The sequence below is a fragment of the Dipteris shenzhenensis genome, chromosome 9 (assembly GCF_047967505.1).
Source record: "Dipteris shenzhenensis isolate YYH24624 ecotype China chromosome 9, Dip_SZ_1.0, whole genome shotgun sequence".
In the NCBI taxonomy this organism is placed as follows: Eukaryota; Viridiplantae; Streptophyta; class Polypodiopsida; order Gleicheniales; family Dipteridaceae; genus Dipteris; species Dipteris shenzhenensis.
Window position 1 is genome coordinate 16,513,991 of NC_141604.1, and position 19,687 is coordinate 16,533,677.

At 42.4% G+C, this 19,687-nt stretch overlaps 1 protein-coding gene across 7 annotated transcripts in view; it reads right to left on the reverse strand.

Moving 5' to 3' along the window:
* Positions 1-19,687, reverse strand: part of LOC147898282 (uncharacterized) — a 72,895-nt gene that overhangs the window by 43,863 nt on the left and 9,345 nt on the right. For all 7 annotated transcript variants that reach the window (XM_087378995.1, XM_087378993.1, XM_087378992.1 and 4 more), the window contains 5 exons: positions 18,768-18,964; positions 6,155-6,230; positions 5,547-5,630; positions 5,301-5,380; positions 4,866-4,992 (listed from right to left, as the gene is read on the reverse strand). In XM_087378995.1, coding sequence (XP_087235121.1) covers positions 4,866-4,992; positions 5,301-5,380; positions 5,547-5,630; positions 6,155-6,230; positions 18,768-18,964 — 564 coding nt within the window. The remainder of the gene's footprint in view (positions 1-4,865; positions 4,993-5,300; positions 5,381-5,546; positions 5,631-6,154; positions 6,231-18,767; positions 18,965-19,687) is intronic.

Below are 19,687 nucleotides of genomic sequence, written 5' to 3' on the forward strand. Positions count from 1 at the left end.
TTCTCTGGTTGGAGGGGCCTCCATAGCTTTTCAGACAGAGTCTGAAGGGATCATCTGCACCCATGTGTCAGGCCTGATTCACAGGAACTCCTTTTCAGCCGGCAGATTTCCACGAGGATGACTTTGTGCCCTCTACTCTTTGGTGAGGCAGTGATTGGGATTTCTATTGACAAGGCGTCTTCTTCTTTAAGTGGAAAGGTATTTTCTACCACTTGGTTCCATTCCTCGCGGGAGGTCTTCCCCTGTAGAGGGGTTTGTTTCTGCCACTAGGTCGGGAAGATGTTCCTTTCTACATCCTCCCGCCGATGAGGATTGTTAGCTAGAACATACAGGTCCTTGGTGGCATCCCTCATCGCGCCGCAAACAGCTGATACAGAATCAACTTCATCCAGGTGCTACTGGCGGTTCTATTGATGTTTTACTCTTGCAAGAGCACAACCTGGATGCCAGTGATTGTACAAAGTCAGGCAAGCTACTTTCAGGTCACACCTTTTGGTCACCTGCCTTTGGTACTAGGCGAGGTACTTGTATTTCAGTTTCGGATTCTTTTCTCCCCTTGGCTGTCGGACATGGTGTAATCTAACCCTCTACAGCCCAGTGGGTTCTTCTTTTGATTGGGGGTCGGAAGGTTGGACTCCTCAACCTTTACGCCCCTAATAACAAAGGGGATTGTGTATTGTTTTGAAAGGAGTTGCTCTCCTAGGCCCCAATTGTAGATTCATGGGTCGTAGGAGAGGACTTCAACATGGTAGAGTTAGAGTTACCCTCAGATAAAGAGGGGGCAGAGTGGGCGGCATCCATTCTTTGGAGAGGGCAGCGTGGGATGCTTTCTCTTCAGTTTCAGTGGTAGAGATGTTTGGCTTGACGATGCTTTTCACACTCAATTACAGTCACTGTTGTATTCTTGGTCGAGCAGAAGGCCGCAGATGCCTAATCACACAAAGATTGATCCATTTTATGTTGATGATAGGACCTTGGATAGACGAGGATCAGTTTGCATTGCTCCTGGGATTTCCACTTCGGATCACTTTCCGATAGTTTTGATGGTTTCCGAGCCGCATTTGAGAGGACGTTCTGCCAGCATTAGGATTCCTGATACCCTTTTTGCAGAGAAGGACCTCTTAGAGGCAGCTTTGCTAATCTCGGTTTTTCATGTGCAGGGTGGAGTGCCCTCCCCTCACTTTTGGCAGCAACCCTCTCTGATATTAGCGACTTTTATCATCTAGTTGCTAGTACCAGGAGACGTGAGATTCTCAGGCAAAAGATTGATGTGCGCCAGCAATTGGCAGGTTTGCAAAGGGAAGAGCATAAGAGGCCACTTGATGTTTGGATTCAAGAGCGCCTTGGTGCAGCAAGGGTTCATCAGCAGATTTTGTTGGATCAGAGAGTAGAGTTTGCCTTTCATGCACGAGAGTCCTTTTGGATACAGATGGGAGGTAGAGTCAATAAGCTGTCCTTCTCTACTCATGGCCCCAGACATAGTAGAGAGAGTCTCTTAGCTTATTGACTCAGACAGAATTTTGTAGTCAGATCCAAATGCTGTCATGCGCTTAGCTACAGATTTTTATGCCTCCCTTCTTTCAATAGATCTTGGTAGTGTGGTTGTAGAATAATGCTAGACAGGTCATTTGGCAATGTATCCCTAGGTTGTTTAGTCCAGATATGAGACTTTTTTTTGACCTTTTGGGATATGATCGGGGATCACATCACCTCAGTCCTGCAGGGCATTTGGGACTCCGGTGAGATGCCTGGCTCACTTACAGAGGGTCTCTTACATTTAATCCCAAAAGGGGGTTGCAGAAATTTAGTATCGCAGTGGAGACCCATCACTCTATTGGGAACTTGTTACAAAATCCTGGTGAAAGCAATTTGCATGTGGTTGCATCCCTTACTCCTTGATCTTATTCATGATACGCAAACAGGGTTTGTTCATAGCAGAAGCATTTTTTATAATATATTCACCTTTTGGGAAGCTTCTCAGGCCCTCATTGGGAGAGTTATCAGGTTTCCGCTGATTTGCAGAGGGTCTTCTGGCGAGGCTTGGAGATCCCGAAGAAATAGAAAGGTCACTCTATTCTTTTGGCTTTCTATTCATGGAGGGATTGCACTGAATAGGTGGAGGTCTAGATTTGGGGCAGACCCCACTTGTCCTCAGTGCTCGTCTGCTGATGAGTCGATTCATCATTGTCTATGGGACTACAGGCATGCGAGAGCCATTTGGATGGGAATTGTCAGGGTCCTCAATACTTTTGCTCCTCCTCGTTTCTTCATGACGTGGGGATCGGTGGCTTGGCTCTCCCTATCAGCGCATCAGATCTTCCTATCAGTGGTCTACATGACGTGGGGATCGGTGGCTTGGCTCTCCCTATCAGCGCATCATATCTTCCTATCAGTGGCTTGGCTCTCCCTATCAGGGCCTCAGATCTTCTATGAGTGGCAGGATGCTTTTTGGGCCATATTGATTCGACGTCACCTAGTCGAGACTTGCTCTCTTGAGGATGTGCCTATCTCCCACTATAGACCAGTACATGCTAATGGGGATACAGCTTGGGAGATACTGGCTAGCATCACTGCTTGGCATATTTGGAGGGCTTGATGCACAGAGACCTTAGACGGATCTCAGGTCTATCCCTCACACACCCTGGCTAGTATTTGGGCTGACACCGTTCACTTACTGATGGCCAACTGGGCGAGCATGCAGGATTCTTCCCGGGCAGCCTTAGTCAGGAGGGTTATATTCCTTAGGGAATGGAAGGGTTCCCCCTTTTTCTTAAAGACTACAACAGGGTTGAGGTGGCACTTTCTACCTTAACCTTGGTTTCTTTCCAACTCGTTTTGAGTTTTCTGTTCCCTATTTCAGGGGGGGTTCCTCATGCACAACATGATGTATTTCCACTTTCAGCTTGCTCATGCGGGTTTTTTCATACTTGATAGAGGTCTTTTTCATAGAAAGAAAAAAAATTCTCACTCTATTATAGATTAACCTAGATAATGCTTGCTGTGACTTGGAAGCTTCTTCTTAATATTCTTTTGAAATTGTCAAATGTATGTTCAACCCTTCTCCCTCTTCTGAAGCTAAGATATTATCCTTTTCTCCCAACGATGAACTAGCCATGTCTTGAGTTATATTGAAGAAATCGCTTTGAGGCAAGAAGAGAATGATAACCTGATATTGCGTTCAAAGAGGTTGTTTTCACTTCCAAATAGTAGTTGGCATCTTGGAACATATTTGATGAGGAAAGGTTATGTATCTCAAAGCATATAGCAAAGTCTTCGAAAGAAGAATGAAGTTGCTAAGAAGTGCCATATACAAGTATCTCTAGAGCTCCTGTGCATTACAATCTCTAAATCGTATGTGGGTTGATTCAGTCTTATGAAAGTTACAAACTACCCCTTAATTGATTTATTACAATCAAAGAGTGACTCATACAAGCAACTGTGGGCTGAGGCAAAGGGCTCGCTAAGGCCCTAGCTGAGTGCTATGCCAGTAATCTCAAAAACCTCACAAACTCTTACACTCAAAACTAGTGCTCAAAAAATCCGTATCTAAGTGTCATGGTGGCTCTCCAATGTGATGCAAAGATGTCTCGTATCTTTGCTCGGAAGCTGTGGAAATTAACAACGGGAGTGGAGGCGAAGCCGGAGGATATGATGGACAGACAGGGGAAGATACTCATGGCAGTAGACGGAGAGGAGCTCGAAGCTTGGGAAGATAGAAGATGCCCATGCCATGGCATGGATCATAGGGACTACGGCGGACTCTGTGCTTCCTCACATCCAGAGGGCCGAGATGTCAGTAGAGGCGTGGGTCATTCTGATCTCCATACATGTGCATGCCTTATGGTACCAAAAGACACAGCTTGTAAACCTATGGGTATTATTGAAATCAAACTTTAGACTTATCTATTCATGTGAAATTCATAGATTGGCATAATTTGAATTAAGTTGTGATGGACAATCCAGAGGGATGTTACTTATGTGTTTAAGATAGCATCTTAATTATTTCTGGACAATGATTCAACTTTGTCTTATGATGGGAGCAATTGATAGGCGAGCATGGCAAAATACCTTCCATTGCTTCATAGATAATTGATAAAAAATACTTTGTTCATGGACTTAGATGTCACAACAGGCCGTTCTAAATTTTGGAAACCCTGCACTTCTATTTAGGTCAGCCTCGTGCGTCATCTGACATCAACACTGAAAAAGGAAACAGGATGAACCAAACTCATGTAACATGAGTAAGTGGCAGAATCTTTCAGAGAAAACATTCAAGTTAGCATTTCCATACAGTGATATAAAATCACAGACCAAAGGAAGCTATCCTACACACTCATACTACCAAAAGCCACTCATTGGCATTAAGATAAAAAATTCAACCATATAAAAAGTAAACCCAAAGCAAAAAAATGCTTTATGGCAATTGTAAGCTTGGAGTGAATATTGTGTCCAAAGGAAGCTATCCTACACACTCATACTACCAAAAGCCACTCATTGGCATTAAGATAAAAAATTCAACCACACACCACAAAGAGCCTTATAAAAAGTGAACCCAAAGCAAAAAAATGCTTTATGGAAATTGTAAGCTTGGAGTGAATATTGTGTCCTACACACCCAACATAGGCATAAATGATAGGAAAGTCATGTTGATAATGCCTAATTGATAGGCTCACAGCACTATGAAGAGAAGAATCAAAGGCTTTTGATCACTAGTAGTGGGCTTTTTGGGTGGGGTTAAAGCTTAGACACAATCAAAGTATATTCGATACTGAATATTAAAGAGCACATTCAAAATATAAACAATATTAGTAAACTCCAGAGAGCATGCAGTTAATACCCATAAAAGTAACACTTGGTACACTTACCTGTGATACATTTGTTGTCAGGCGTGTAAGGATGTAAACAAGAGCAACTTGATAATAAAGCGTATTTTTGAACCAGGATAAACAAGATGTTCTTGGACAATCCTTAGGTCTCAGAAGATGCTCAAGCCTGCATAAAAAAGATAAAAGGACTTGAAACATGGAACATTCGACTAGACTAAAGTAAACCACTGCTTTCAAATGAGCCTACATGCGCAAGAGTAGACTTAATCTGAACAACTTTTCTTCTTGCAGTTTATTTAGCGCTGAGCAATGTCAGACCAAGTTATAGAAAGTACTGCACTTGAAGAGAATGTATTCACACACCTTTGAGCTAGAAAACATGCAAAGACATACTGCGTTCTCAGAAGTCCTCATACATTTGAGACTCCCCTATGATATTTAACTGGATCTGAAAGTATTACAGTTAGACCATACCTGGGCTCCTTTACGCCTATAAAGAATAAGAGTACAAAGCAGCCACCTATGAAAATTGAAACCTGGGCAATCAAACGATACTGCCAACACATAACAATGGCCCTGGATGAGCAGAAGAGTCGTGGCCCTCTGAAACTCAGGATCACAGATACTTAACCAAACCACTGACTTTATCATTTTGCCATTTGCATTTTCCCAGATATGGCACAGAACTTGCATTAATTTGTATTGGAAGTTCCAAAATACCTGTTTTTCTACATCGAATGGGTCTTTTGCTGGGAATGCTCCAAAGATAACATAAGCCACAGCAAATAGGCACAGATTGGCAATCTACAGATAAGAGGCAAAAAAAGAAAATGGGACAGAAATCGTTAGATTCAGAATAGAAGACCAAGTGCAAAACTGCAGGACAACAACTACTCAAGTAAAACATTGTCATTGACGATTCTGGTTTCTAAGATCGATACTTTGAGACCTAAATAAACGAGCACGTAATAATCACAAGTATGTGCCTTGTAGGAGTTATAGTCAGCTAGGACTATTGGTACAGTTAGTACATGTACCACCTAGGTCAGTTAGGAGTCAGGACACTTAATCCAGTTAGGGCATTTATCCCTAGAGTTTTGTCACATTGGCTCACTCTTGAGCCTCCACTTGTTGTTGCAGCGTTTTTCAATACAGCATCTCGTTTTTGCTCTTCCATTCTGAGCTTCCATTGCCAACAGTGGTATGAGAGCAGGTTAGGGTTCCACCCCTCAGCCAGATACCATGACAATTAAATCACATTGACCTTTCAATATAATTCCAAGAGACCATTTTTGAAACATACATAGAGCTCAGGAAAAAAGACAAACCATGGTACAAGCATTCCGGCAGCTGGTGAGCGCCACTCTGCTTGTTGAATTCGATGAGAGGCAGTTGACTAAGGCCCTTCAGCAATTACAGTAATTTCAAGGTCAGCACGAAATCTTCTGCACATTTTGAAGACACAAACAATAAAACTATGTACATCATACTCAAAGGATAAGTCTTAAGAAACCTCAAATTCACATCTGCCCCACCTCCTGCTTGTTTACTCTACTTAATAAACTTCAATAAACATTCTCCTGCCGCTTCTCTTGCAACCTCGACTCCAGCCAGCAAAAATCCTTTACTCTACAGTTGAAGCCTTGACACCCTCTCCCTATCCAACGAGGGGACTTGTGCTCACCCATTGGTTGCCCTCAAGAGCAGATTTTGTAACCGGCCTTAGATCACTAAGGGCAGTGTATCTGTCTCAACTATCTCACAAAGATGAAAATACAGCCAACTTAATTGATTGCCATTGTTCACAAACAAAACTCAAAGCATAGAACTTCACCGCACAGCATCATGGAACCATTCAAGACAAGGGAGGCTAGAATGCCCCTACTCAGAAACATAGAGAGTGACACTTGTTGGCCCCAACACTTGGCGCCCCTTGCAGTATTTATTTAAACTGGCTAGCTCAAAGATACAAAGGGACTCCCTTCAAGAGCTCACCTGCAGGTGCAACCCAGTACAATGCCAACCCGTGGCTATGCTAGTGACCAACTCCCAGTGCTATTACCTTGGTTCCTTTCAACAGACATGCATAATCACAAGTAGACCAGTTTGACAACATGCCAAGCAATGCATTACCCATTTCCAAGCCATTACCGAGCCCAAGGCCAACCACTGCACCCCCAGGAAGAGAGTATCACAACCAGTGCCCCAATCCTTTCCGGGGCCAACGGAATGGGTATCCAACCTAGTAGGAACTAGTAGGAATGTAGCAAAGAGTGTAGAAGGAAGATGAGAATTCAGCCAACAGAAAGAGCCTGTTTCCGCATGAAATGAGCCATCTTGTTGAATCTGCAAATTATGGTCCAAATGCCATCATGACCAAAAGGAGTGCGAGGAAGATCAAAAACAAAATCCATTGCGGGGTATAGGCAAAGGCTGAAGTAAACCAGGCTGTTCTGCCTGTCATACTTCACCTTTTGACAAGTGATGCATGTCCTGACGTAAGCCTCAACATCCTTCCGTAGTGAAGGCCAATAAAAGTAGTGCTCATTGCTTTGACTGTAGCCTCAATACCCCTATGCCATGCATACGGTGAGGCACGACTTTCAGTGAGCACCTTATGCCTCAATGGCTGCGTTACACACAGCTTTCCATGCATCATCATAAATCCCTCCTTAAGTGTGTAATGATCATGCTTGTTGCCCTCCATAAGCTAATCATAAATATGTGCAAACCATCATGCATGCAACCGCACGGAAGTACGCTCGCGGATTTGCGAGGCAAAAGGGCCTCCTGACCGCAGGGGAGAAGGGACTCTTGATGATTGGGGAGAAGGCTAGCGGCCCTGTTGCCTGCTTGGCTATCTCGACTCCACAGGAGTAATCTCAGCTAGTGTGGGTATGGGGTGGTTTGGAGTCTGTACTGCCGACTCTTGGGGGGTTTTTGAGTACTCGTCATGTATGTGTATAACTCCTGAGGAGTGGGAGGGTGCCCCAAAATGTTACATAACTGCTGTAATACGGCATCCCGAAGATCAGGAGGGGCTCCTAAAGAGCTTCCTAGTCACATGCTACAGAAAAGAAGAGAACAAGATTTCCATCATTCATGCCCTCTTTCCATCATGCATCTGTAGCATACTGCTCTTTCATGGCATCTAGCTCATTGTGATAAGCAATGGTAACTGCGGATACCTATGGTTTCTTTGACATAGCTTCCATACGTGGCCTTAAGGAAAGTGCATTAGCCACTACATTTTTCTTTCCAGCCACATGTACAATCTGAAAATGAAAAATGGAAAGGAAGTTTGCCCATCTCATGTTCTTTTCTGATAACTTTCTCTGAGTGAGAAAGTATCGCAGCGATTTCTGATAAGTTTGCACATAAAAATCAGCACCTAAAAGATAGTGATTCCACACAGTAAGAGCATGAATTACAGCTACCAACTCTTGCTCATATACATTCAGGTTGTGTTCAGCATCTCGGAGCAGCCTGCTCTCATATGCAACCACTCTGCCTTCTTGCATGAGTACTCCTCAACACTATTGCTACTTGCATCACATTGAAGAACAAAAGGCTTTCGCAAGTCTGGCAAAATGATGACGAGATCTGAGCATAGCTTTTCTTTCAGATCATTAAATGCTGCAATTTCTTTCTTTCCCCAACGGAAAGGCACTGCCTTCTTCTACAAACCCTGTAAGGGTGAAGCTATCTCAGCAAAATAGCGAATGAAGCACCTGAAGTATGAACACAAGCCAAGAAAACTACGAACTGAAGGAAAAGAGAGAGAGAGAGCAAGAGTGTGCTGAACATAAGTTGCAATAGATGAAGTGAGAAAAATACAAAGCAGGGAAAGGTTTTGTCTAAGTGACAAAACCTTATCCTTCACTAACCGTAGCTAGTGAACTAACTAGGGTTAGGGGGGAAAACCTCTAAAGAGGGAAAACTACCCCTAACCTACTTATTACATTTCATTGGTCACTACTAGATTATACTAATAATTCTAACACCCCCCTGCAGTGCCAATGTCATGTACAAGGAAATGATCAATCACCAAAAGGAGATAAGTTTAGGGCACTGCGAAATGCCTCAAACTTTTCACGTGGAAGTGCTTTGGTGAAGATATCTACAACATTGTCATGTGTTGACACATAGATCATACTGATCTCTCCTAGATGCAACTTCTTTCTGACATAGTGATAGTGAACCTCAATGTGCTTCGTGCGAGCTTGAAACATAGGATTCTTTGTCACTGCTATAGCACTCTGACTATCAGTGAGAATCAGAGAAGGACCCTCCAATGAAAGACGAAGATCAGTAAACAAACGACGCAGCCAAACGCATTCAACTGTTGCTGTGAAAGCTGCCCTGTACTCAACTTCACATGAGGAGGTAGTTTTTGCCAAGAATGCAGCCTTCACATGCATGAGGAGGAGGCAACTCCAAAGGAGGCAATGCATCGACCATATCATGCCTCTGAAGCGTCATTAAGCTGCCATAGCTCATGTGTCCATACTTGGCATGCCATAACTCCGCATTCTTCATCGCAGTAGTGGGAGTGTTAACTGATAATGCAAGATGGGATCTTTTTTCATATAGATCAAGCTGAAAAAGACCCCGATACAAAGTGCCAGAAAACATCAAAGCATAGTCATTCTCTTTGTCTCTGACTGCACACTTGTCATCATTAAAAAAACCCTGAAATCCTCCTCTATTGAGTGAGGACACTAAAAGCAAATTCTTCTTTATCCCTGGCACATAGAAGACATCTGAAATTCTGAAATCTGTGCCATCAGTGGATGTGAGAATAATGTCTCCCAGTCCACACACTGAATAAGAAGAATTATTTGCACAAGTTACCTTCTTCTTGGTGGGTGGAGAATGCAGAGATACAAACAGACTCTTCTTGGAAGTGATTTGCTTTGAAGCACCACTGTCAAAATACCAAGTATGAAGTGTCTCATCAACGCTAAAAGAGCATTCATCCTTTGAAGGATCATAACTGCAAGTCAAGAAAGCATATGGGTCATCATCATTAGTGGCTGTAATATCAGAACTACCCACTGAAAAATCTGAAGTGCAAGACAGAAAGGCATAGTGCTCTTCAACAAAGTTGGCTGCAACATCTCCTCCATCATGAGAATGTGGAATTGATGCATCTGACACAGCCATACCGGAATCCCTTTTCTTCTCTTTGGCTATGCGCTTCTTGCACTCTCCAATATAATGACCTGGCTTCTTGCAATAATGACAGATGCCCTTCTTTTTCTGCTTATTTGTATCACCCTTTGCCTTATAAGAAGGCTGTCCAAAATCAGCTTTATGCTGATGTGTGGCTGATTGGCATGTGGCTTTTGCTGCCCTTTACCCTTGGGCTTGAACTTGGAGAGCATAGCATGCTCGCCAACCCAGATTGCCATATTTCTACGAGTTTGTTCCTCCTGCAACAAAAGTCCTACCAACTCGTGAAAGGAGAGAGGATTGCTGCCCCGCCTTAATGACAAATTCAGCGAGGTGTGGAAACCGAAACAGGACTTAGGAAGAGAGTTCAAAGTGGTGGTGATCATCTCTGAATCCGGAATGACTTCATCAATATTCAGCAATTGTTCCCTGAGGTTTGCTGCGAACATACTCTCTAGTATCTCCCAAGCTGCCATAGATGTCTTGCATGACCGAATATGAGGTATAATGAACCTCTTGACAAAAAGAGAAAATACTAAAAGAGCTTGTGCATCTCTAGAGTCCCATCTTTTCTGCTCTGCTGTGGGAGCTCCTGGAGCGGCTGCTCCAACCACTTGTGCTGCATTTGTACCTCTACCCCTGCCTCCAGCTGCAGGAGTGACAGGTGTAGTCGCTGTATTTGGTCTTGCTTCATCTCCATTGACATAATCCCAAAGATGTCTGCCAACCAAGATATTGCGAACCATGAAACTCCACAAGGAATAGTTGGTGCCATCCAACTTATCCTCCTGTGTGAGAACCCCGAACACTTCATTGGAGTTGTTCTGAGCCATTTTCACCAGATAATCTCAAAAAATACAACAGACAGACCAAGTCAAATCCCATCCTGGGATATAAAATGCACAAGTAAAATCTGCAAAGAAAAAATCTGCCCACAGTGACAAATGCTGTCAAAGGCTTAGAGTGCACTACAACTATCTTGCAAATGCTCTTCAAAACTACCAAAAAACACTGCAAAATTTGCCAATGTCTGCAATGTCACTCAAAATGATTCCAAAATTACCTGCAACAATCCCAAAATGCTTGTACACTACCAAATTGCATCAGAATGCCAAAAGCCCCAATTTCTTCAGGGAAATTGCATCCACAAGAGAGCAAATTGCCTGAAAGCCCCAAAGATGCAAGAAATTGCAGTGCAAAACTAAAAGCCCCAAATTTTGAGCTGAAATTGAGCCAAATTTCACCCAAATAGTATCTCCTGCAAAAGCCCCAAATTCTTGGACAATCTTTGCAATTTGCTTGCAATGTGTGCCAAAAAATGGACAAAAGCCCCAAACTTACAATGTGCCTGCAAATGATTCAGAGGTCCCAATTTCTCTGCAAACAGAGATACCTGCAAAAGACCAATGACCTTTGCAATGCAAAATGCCCCAAATGTTACAGCCAAACAATGGCTCTGGGCAAAAATGCCTGGCAAAGTCCACGTGTTTAGAAGACCTACAAATGCATCGAAGAAAGCACCGACTCCTGCAAATGTACGGAATGCAGGAGATGTCCAGACAAGATGAGTTGATGGCGTCGTGAGCATGTACGGAATCCATACTATTTGTACGGATGGCTGCTGCACAGATGTACGGGCTGGGAGCAAGGAGCTAGGCCAGAAGGATGGTCTGCTCTGATACCAAATGATGGAAAAGAGAGAGAGAGAAAGAGTGAACGTAAGTTGCAATAGATGGAGTGAGAAAAATACAAAGCAGGGAAAGGTTTTGATTAAGTGACAAAACCTTATCCTTCACTACCCGTAGTTAGCGAACTAGCTGGGGTTAGGGGAAAAAACCTCTAAAGAGGAAAAAGTGCCCCTAACCTACTTATTACATTTCATTGGTCACTGCTAGATTATAATAATAATTCTAACACGAACTTCATGTAGGTTCTTCTATGGAGGCCAATTCTTGATTGCGTCTATCTTGGCACGGTCCATCCTCACTCCATCTCGTGAGATGATGTGTCACGAGAAATGTATCTCTGGCATGAAGAACTCACTCTTCTTGGTATTGACCAGTAAACTGTGTTTCTTGAGCTCTGCAAATACAACTGCCAAGTGTTGCCTATGCTTCTCTTCATCTTTCGAGTACACAATAATGTCATCAAAGAATGTACCCACAAACTTCCTATGCTCTCTGAAAATGCGATCCATCATACGATTGAAGGTAGCAGGAGCATTGGTCAAACCAAATAGCATAACAAGAAACTCATAAAGCCCAAAAGTGGTCCTGAAGGCAGTCTTATGTACATCTTTGGGCCTGATTCATATCTGATGGTAACCACTCTTCAAGTCACTACAACTGAAGATGGTTGATCCCTCTAATCGATCCAAGATATCATCAATGCGTGGAATAGGAAATCGATTCTTGATAGAGATCTTATTCAAAGCCCTGCAGTCAATACACATTCTCCAAGATCCATCCTTCTTTTGCACAAGTAGGACAGGAGAACAGTATGGAGAAGAGCTTGGCTGAATCAGCCCCTTCTATAGCAATTCATTCACCTGACACATGATCTCCTCCTGCTGTGCCGCACTCACCCTGTATGGTGGTCGGTTAGATGGAAAACTGCCAAGAATGTAGTATGATCTTTTGGCCTCTCAAGAGGTAACTCCTCTGGGAGTTCATTTGAAAAACAATCTTGAAACTGAAATAAAAACTCAGTTTGCTGTTTTTCCAGCTTGGAAAAGTCAGAGTTATCCTCATCAGGTTCTTTTTCATTGACAAAAATCAAATACGCAGAAAGATGCTTTTTCATTATAGAGGAAATCGCCGAAGCGGATACAACTGGGACTGATTCTCCCTTAAGTTTACATGACTTGGGTTTTACCCCTATAAGTCAAGGTAAACTTCTTGTCATGTGTATCTATGATAGCATGCACACGGTACATCCAAGGCATCCCAAGCAAAACATCACACTCAGGTAAGGGCATCACATAGAAATCCTCATAGTCCACATATCCTTGAATGTCAATCCGTAGCTTCCCTATGATAGGAGTCACAAGGGTACTAAGCTCCGGATTAGTCATGTTGGCCTCACAAAGAGGACCAATCTCCTCTGGTCAAAGACCCAACTGAGCTGCAAGTTCAGAAGTAATGAAATTTGCTTTGGCTCCTCAGGGTCAGACTCTTGAGTCTGCATCATAACCAAGCCTGATATTATCCATATCCAAAAGCAATGGATGGCTATACCAAAATCATCAAAGGCTCTCTATCCAAGCTGCCTAAGGACTCCTCTGGATGATTTGATGAGGGTCCCGGCAACAAAACCACTGTAACCGACCTTAGATCACTAAGGACAGTGTATCTGTCTCAACTATCTCACAAAGATGTTGAGGGCATGTTAATTGGTGTCTAAATAGAGCTCGCTTAATAACAACACCAAATACATCATGTTCCCCCTTACCATGGCTAGATCCTAAGAAATTCCACATCATGTTTATATTGGTCAAAGATTTAAACCTTGAGATAAATTGAGAGGAAGCACCATCTGACCACACTTCAACATTATTAAAAAGAAGAGACAAGATGTGTGTTCACACCAAAGAGCATTTTGTGCATGTGTACACAGAGAACAAGTGCACATATCATACAATGTGGCAATTGTGATCAATTTTGGTACGCAAATCATTTTTATACATTTTAGTGTACTTTGTGCAAAATATTGATGAGCAAGGTAAAAACATACACCTCTTGACTTGACTTCTAAAGCTATAAGCACGCGTGCAACTTTGAGGAAATATTCTTTTTTATAAAAAGCTTTAAGACAAACATATTGTTTTGATGATCTTTGGAGTGAAGGTGCTCTTAATCCCACGTGTATGACTGATTCTCAACCAAGGCCAACCATTTCTGAAATACCTGGAATACATCACTCTTCCGAGCTATAGCATAAGCCCACACTTTCCTAGTTGCATCATCAATGAATGTCACATAGTATTCAGCCCCGCCTAATGACCGTGTAGGCATGGGACCACATAGGTCTGAATGCACCAAATCAAGCTTTTCAAACTCTTTCTTTCCCCTTCTTTTATGGGCTGATTTAGTTTGCTTCCCATAGAGACAGTGCTCACAAAATTCAAAATCAGAGAATCTCAAATGCGGTACATAACCCAAATGGCATAAGAGTTTCATTCCATTCTCGCTCATGTGCCCCAACCTGCAATGCCACAAAGAAGTGCTTGGCTGCTCGGTTATTGTAACAACATGATCAAATATCCCTGATACATGTAAGGGATACAAAGTCCCACACTTGGCACCCCTGGCCAAAAGCATAGAGCCCTTCTGAATTTTCCAACTCTGAAAACCAAAAGTGGTGTGAAAACCAGTATCATCTAGCTGACCCACTGAAATAAGACTCTTGGTCAACTTAGGCACATGTCTCACATGTTTCAAAATAAATGCAGACCCATTTACAAAAGAAAACTTTATGTCACCTACTCCCATTGTGTCACATGCATAGTCATTTCTAAGATGCACACAACCTGTCTTTCCACTGTCATAAGTGGAGAACCATTCCCTATGGGGAGTAACATGGAATGAAGCACAAGAATCCAAAATCCAATCCTGGGAATATGCATCATCTGAAGTGGTAAGCAACTCTGCAAATAAACTAGACATGAAGAGAACGTCATTGTCACTATCATGTGTGACTGCATTGATCTCCTCAATCTTCACTTTTCCTTTGTCCTCCCTTGGACTCTCTTCCTTTTGATTTGCACCCCAATTTGCATTCTTTTTCTTATCCTTTTGCTCTCTTTTCAGCTTGTAGCAATCCTTTTTCATATGGCCCTTCTTGCCACAGTGGTAACACTCAATGTTCCGTGCCCTGGATTTGCTACGAGACTTCCCTCTTTCTTGGGACTTCCCCCTGAACTGTGATCTGCCCCTTTGCACATTTAAGGCTGCATCTTGCTTGTTGCCGTCCATAAACATCTCCTCGGCCAACAAGCTACCCACAACATCATTAAATTTCAGTACTCCACCAGGTGCAGAGTTACTGACAGCTGTACGGAAGGTATCCCATGAGGATGGCAATGAACATAAGAGAAATATTGCCTAGTCTCTGTATCAAAATTCATCTTCTGAGCCTGAAGCTGGCTGAAAATAATATTGAATTCATTCAAGTGAGAAGCAATGAAGACCCCTTTCTTCATCTGCAGCTCAAACAACCTCTTCATGAGGTAAACTTTATTAGAGGCAGTTTCCTTCTCATAAGTGGCACACAGTTTCTTCCACAAATCTTCCGTAGTCTGCTCATTTACTACTGTGAAATAAACTGACTCTGCAAGATGAAGTCTAATAGTAGACTTTGCTAATGCATCCAACTCATTCCAATCATCCTCACACATATTTGCAGGCTTAGCTTCAATCCCTGCCAAGGGTTTAATCTGCTTCTTTTGAATAAGCACATCCTTTATCTATTCTTTCCACAAAGAAAAGTTTATCCCATCAAACTTTTTAATACTAAAAAACTCCTTTTCAGACATGGAAGAGGATGCCATGATGTAAATAAAGCAAAATCCCAAATACTAGTGCCTGTAAGAGAGAATCACACCAAATACCAGGTGCACCCAAATGTGTATGCCACAATAGAGTGAAATATCACCAAAACTCAAAGCTCAAAAGATGCATCTGACTCATGTGCATATACTATGCATTCATATGAGCAAATCTGGCCCAAAAGAAAAATGCCAACTGCAATGGCAATCCAAAATGCCAATAAGTGCCAAATGGCTCAAGCATAAACACCGTCCATGGGCATATGCATCAATAATATCTCATCCAAGAGAGCATAACACTATCAGTGCATCACCTGCAATGTGTCAAAGCTGTCCCTTAGCATATTATGGCATCCATGTGCAAAGCGTTCATAAAAATAGCATCCCACAAGGCAATCTGGGCCTATCAGCGCATCCAATAAGGATCGCAATGCATCCAAATGGCCTATAAATCATCCACTGCAACCCAATTCACACTAGGAATGAGCGCATATGGCTCAAACTGCAACCAGAGTGATCTGCATAAGGTATGCTCAAGAAATCATGGTCCCACGGAAAAGACAGCTACTGAAAATAGAACCTGAGATGCCTCAAAACATGGGCGCCATTGCAATATCGGACTCAGCAAGAAAATCTGCAAATATCTCTCTTCTGCCCAAACTCCAAAATCCCAACCGATTAGTGAGAAATGGGAGTCAACACTTATCCACTGCCATGTGGCATAAATCTAAGGTTTCAAAACCTTAGAATGAAAAATGCATAACAGAGAGACGAAATCGAATACACAAAGATCTATAACTCTAAAAATACTCCACCGAATCGCGCAAGAACTGACAGATAGGGGTTTTTAGGCGTCCGAAACACAATGGGACAGACGGTCTTGAAAACCGTGGTCTCAATCACTGGGTCCAACACACGGACTGAAAAACGTTTTTAGAAACAGAGCTGTTTGTAAACTCCACCGGAGTGCGAATGATGAGCAACATAGAAGTTTTAGGACCTCCTGAGTCCACCGGAACTGACAGATCTGCAAATGGTTGCTCCAAACTTGAGTTCCAACACCCGGGCAGAAAAACGCAGAAACTGACACAGTGAGTCAGAAATCCAATGAAATGATCCCAGATTCAAGAATGAAGGTGTTTCCAAGCTCCTAAAGTGAAGTGGACACCAAAAGCAAGCAATAGTTGCCTCTACAAGTCAATATGGAGTCTTTGTCATCGAACGGAACAGGCAAAAGCTCAAAAAATAACTTTTTCTTTGAAAACACTTAACAGGCTCTCAAAACCACTTCGCAAAACCAAAGTGACTTTTCCAAAGGTTCCTCCAAGGTCTCTGCATACTCGGATGCAAGTAAAGTCACCCACAAAGCTTCCCACACAGCTTTTCCTTCCTCCCACAGAGCTACTGAGCTTCCAGGCATTCACGCACGCTTAGCTAGATCACCCGGGCTCTGATACCAGTTGAGAGTGCTCTCAACGGAAGCAAGAACGGAAGAGGGAGAGAGAGAAACAGAGAGCCACACAAGTTTTGGTGGGTGCAAAACACCCTAATCTTCTTTTTCATTCATTTATATATGTGTTTGAGTATTGTACATAACCGGGGTAAAGGCACAGTGACCTTTAACCCCCACAAGTCTCTCCCAGACGAGCATCTAAATCTAGCTGAAGAGCAATGCACCACTTAAGATAGAAAGAATTAACACAATACCAGCACTGCTTGTGAAGCGGAAGCACTACTAATCCAAGAACCACCATTGGCTTAGATGTAGCATATCAAAGTTGTTCAACCTATAACAAAAGCTATTTGCTATTAGTAGTGTGACAAGTATGAGTTTCCAAGAAGCTCTCTCTTGATTCTAACTAGAATCTGCACAACCTATGGCCCAAGCTCTTGCCCGGTTTCTCCATGCTCAACTCCTCTTGCTAGACCCCCTCCTTCGCCTCCCCTCATGCCACATTGTGCTGCCCCGCCCCACCCCTTCTACCCCACTTTCCCTCAACAACGGCCCTTTGTCCCTTCCTCTTGGTCACGGCTAAGAGGTCAAGATGAATTGATGGAAATATTAAAATGATAATGACCTTGCAATGCTCCACTTGTAAGTCCCATACAAGGGGGTTAAAGGATCTTGACATTTATAGGGGTATAGGTGTGAGAGTGCCATGTGGGACAAGTATTGGGTGCAACATGGGCACATGAAGGGGTTAAGAGAGGCTACCATGTGGGTAACACATAGGCTTACCATATGGGTAGCAAGAGTACATAGTTCTTTAGGTTTATTTGAACTCACAAATAAGGAAGACGTGGGGGCTACGCATGCATGCATATAAACGTTGGTAGCAGCTCTAGATAAGTTAAAAATGGGCAATATTGAGGGTATTATCTAGTTACAACCATCAAAGTTTATAGGTCAACAGTAGGTCGGTCCCACAAGGTGGGCCAACCTAGGATGGTTAGTACTACTTATTGCAAGCACTATCTTGGTCAATAAGGAAAAAATAGGCACTTTCTAGGTCAATAAGCCATGCTATTTATAAGCAAGATTCCATGTGGATTTGATGGGATGATTAAATCTTGCTAGAATTTGGATGTGAATTTTGCACATATTTGGCATTTTGTTTAATGATTAAATCTTCCTAGAATTTGGCTGAACTTTTTTGGATAGGTATTCACCTGACTTGTTACTTGACATGAAACCGTTGACGTATTATAAGGAAGAGGTTTGTTAGCCTAAACCTAAGAGTTTCAAAGGTTATTGTCTTTGCGGAGTGCTTGCGGCATTTCTTCGCCCCTATTTCCCTTTTGCCTCCCATGCTCTATTCGCGGCAGTATTTGCTGCAATCAGCCCATTCTTGGGCTGTAGCAAGCACCTTGCCGCCCTTCCGCTTGGGGCTTGGACAATAGCTTCACCAAAGCCTTCAGGCTCCCTGGCCACCGTTGTTGTCTTTGACCCCTTGCCCCCCTTTTTTTGTTCCTTTCAAGGTGCCCCTTCACTGATCATTAATAATCCCAGCCCAAGGCCCATAACTTCTTGCCATTATTTTAACTGTATCCAACACCTAGTATGATGATTCTAAAATCCAATGGACTAAATGGGAGGATAATCCCATGAAGATCACCAATCAATATGCTCATTTTTATGTTTGCTAATTGAACCTTATATTGCTTAAGTTGCAATCAAATATTAAGCTCAAACAACCGAGCATAGAGGAGAAGGCTCATACATATGTGAGACTTGAGTTGCAGCCCATCCAATGTTAAAAATTGCAGCAAAAACACTATAAGCAATTGTGTTTGCTTTTTCTGAATATGTTCCAAACATGGCACATGCCCAACAGCCTCCAAACACGGAAGAAAATGATATCGATACCAAAATAGAGCCACCAACATGCCAGACCTTGTAATGGCCAAACCGATCAATCTGCAATGGTTAAGCAAAAAGGTCAAAAATAGAGCATTCCATTGCAAAAATCCATTCTCATTATTATTCTTCGATCGCAATAGTTTACAAACAAAAAGAAGTGCATCAAAGCTGCCTCTGACGAAGCCACCCTACTCACATTGTTAGGATAAGAATATACCTTTGTAAGACTAGAACAAGTCCAATCATATAAATTAAGAATTTTTGTTGTTCTAAAGATCAAAAATCTACAAAGAAAATAAAAGAGAAAATGAAAGAGAAGAAAAAAGAAGTAAACAAAAGCTTTTATGAAAAACAAAAGCAAGACATACTTAGCAAGCAAAGCAACACTTATGTCGTCATCAGAGCCCAAGCATAAGCAGCTATACTGGGTTTCTAAAGACCCGCGGAGTCTCTTGAGCAAACCCAATGCTTACTAAAATACGTCAAATAAACAAAAGAGAATGAAAACAAGAAATAAAGAAGAAACGAAGTAGGTGACTAAGCAAAAATAAACAAGCAAGTCAAGAAACAAAAACTTCCAAAAAACTAGAAACTCTCTCTCTCTCTCTCTCTCTCTCTCTCTCTCTCTCTCTCTTATTTAAAACATAAAAAGCTAAATGGCCCTTTACACTTATGTATCGTTTCTACAAAGAGGCAAAAATACATTTCTAACTTAGAAAGCACAAGCATAAGAAAGTTAAAACAAACCTAAACTGCCAAGAATGTTTTGCTCTTATCAAT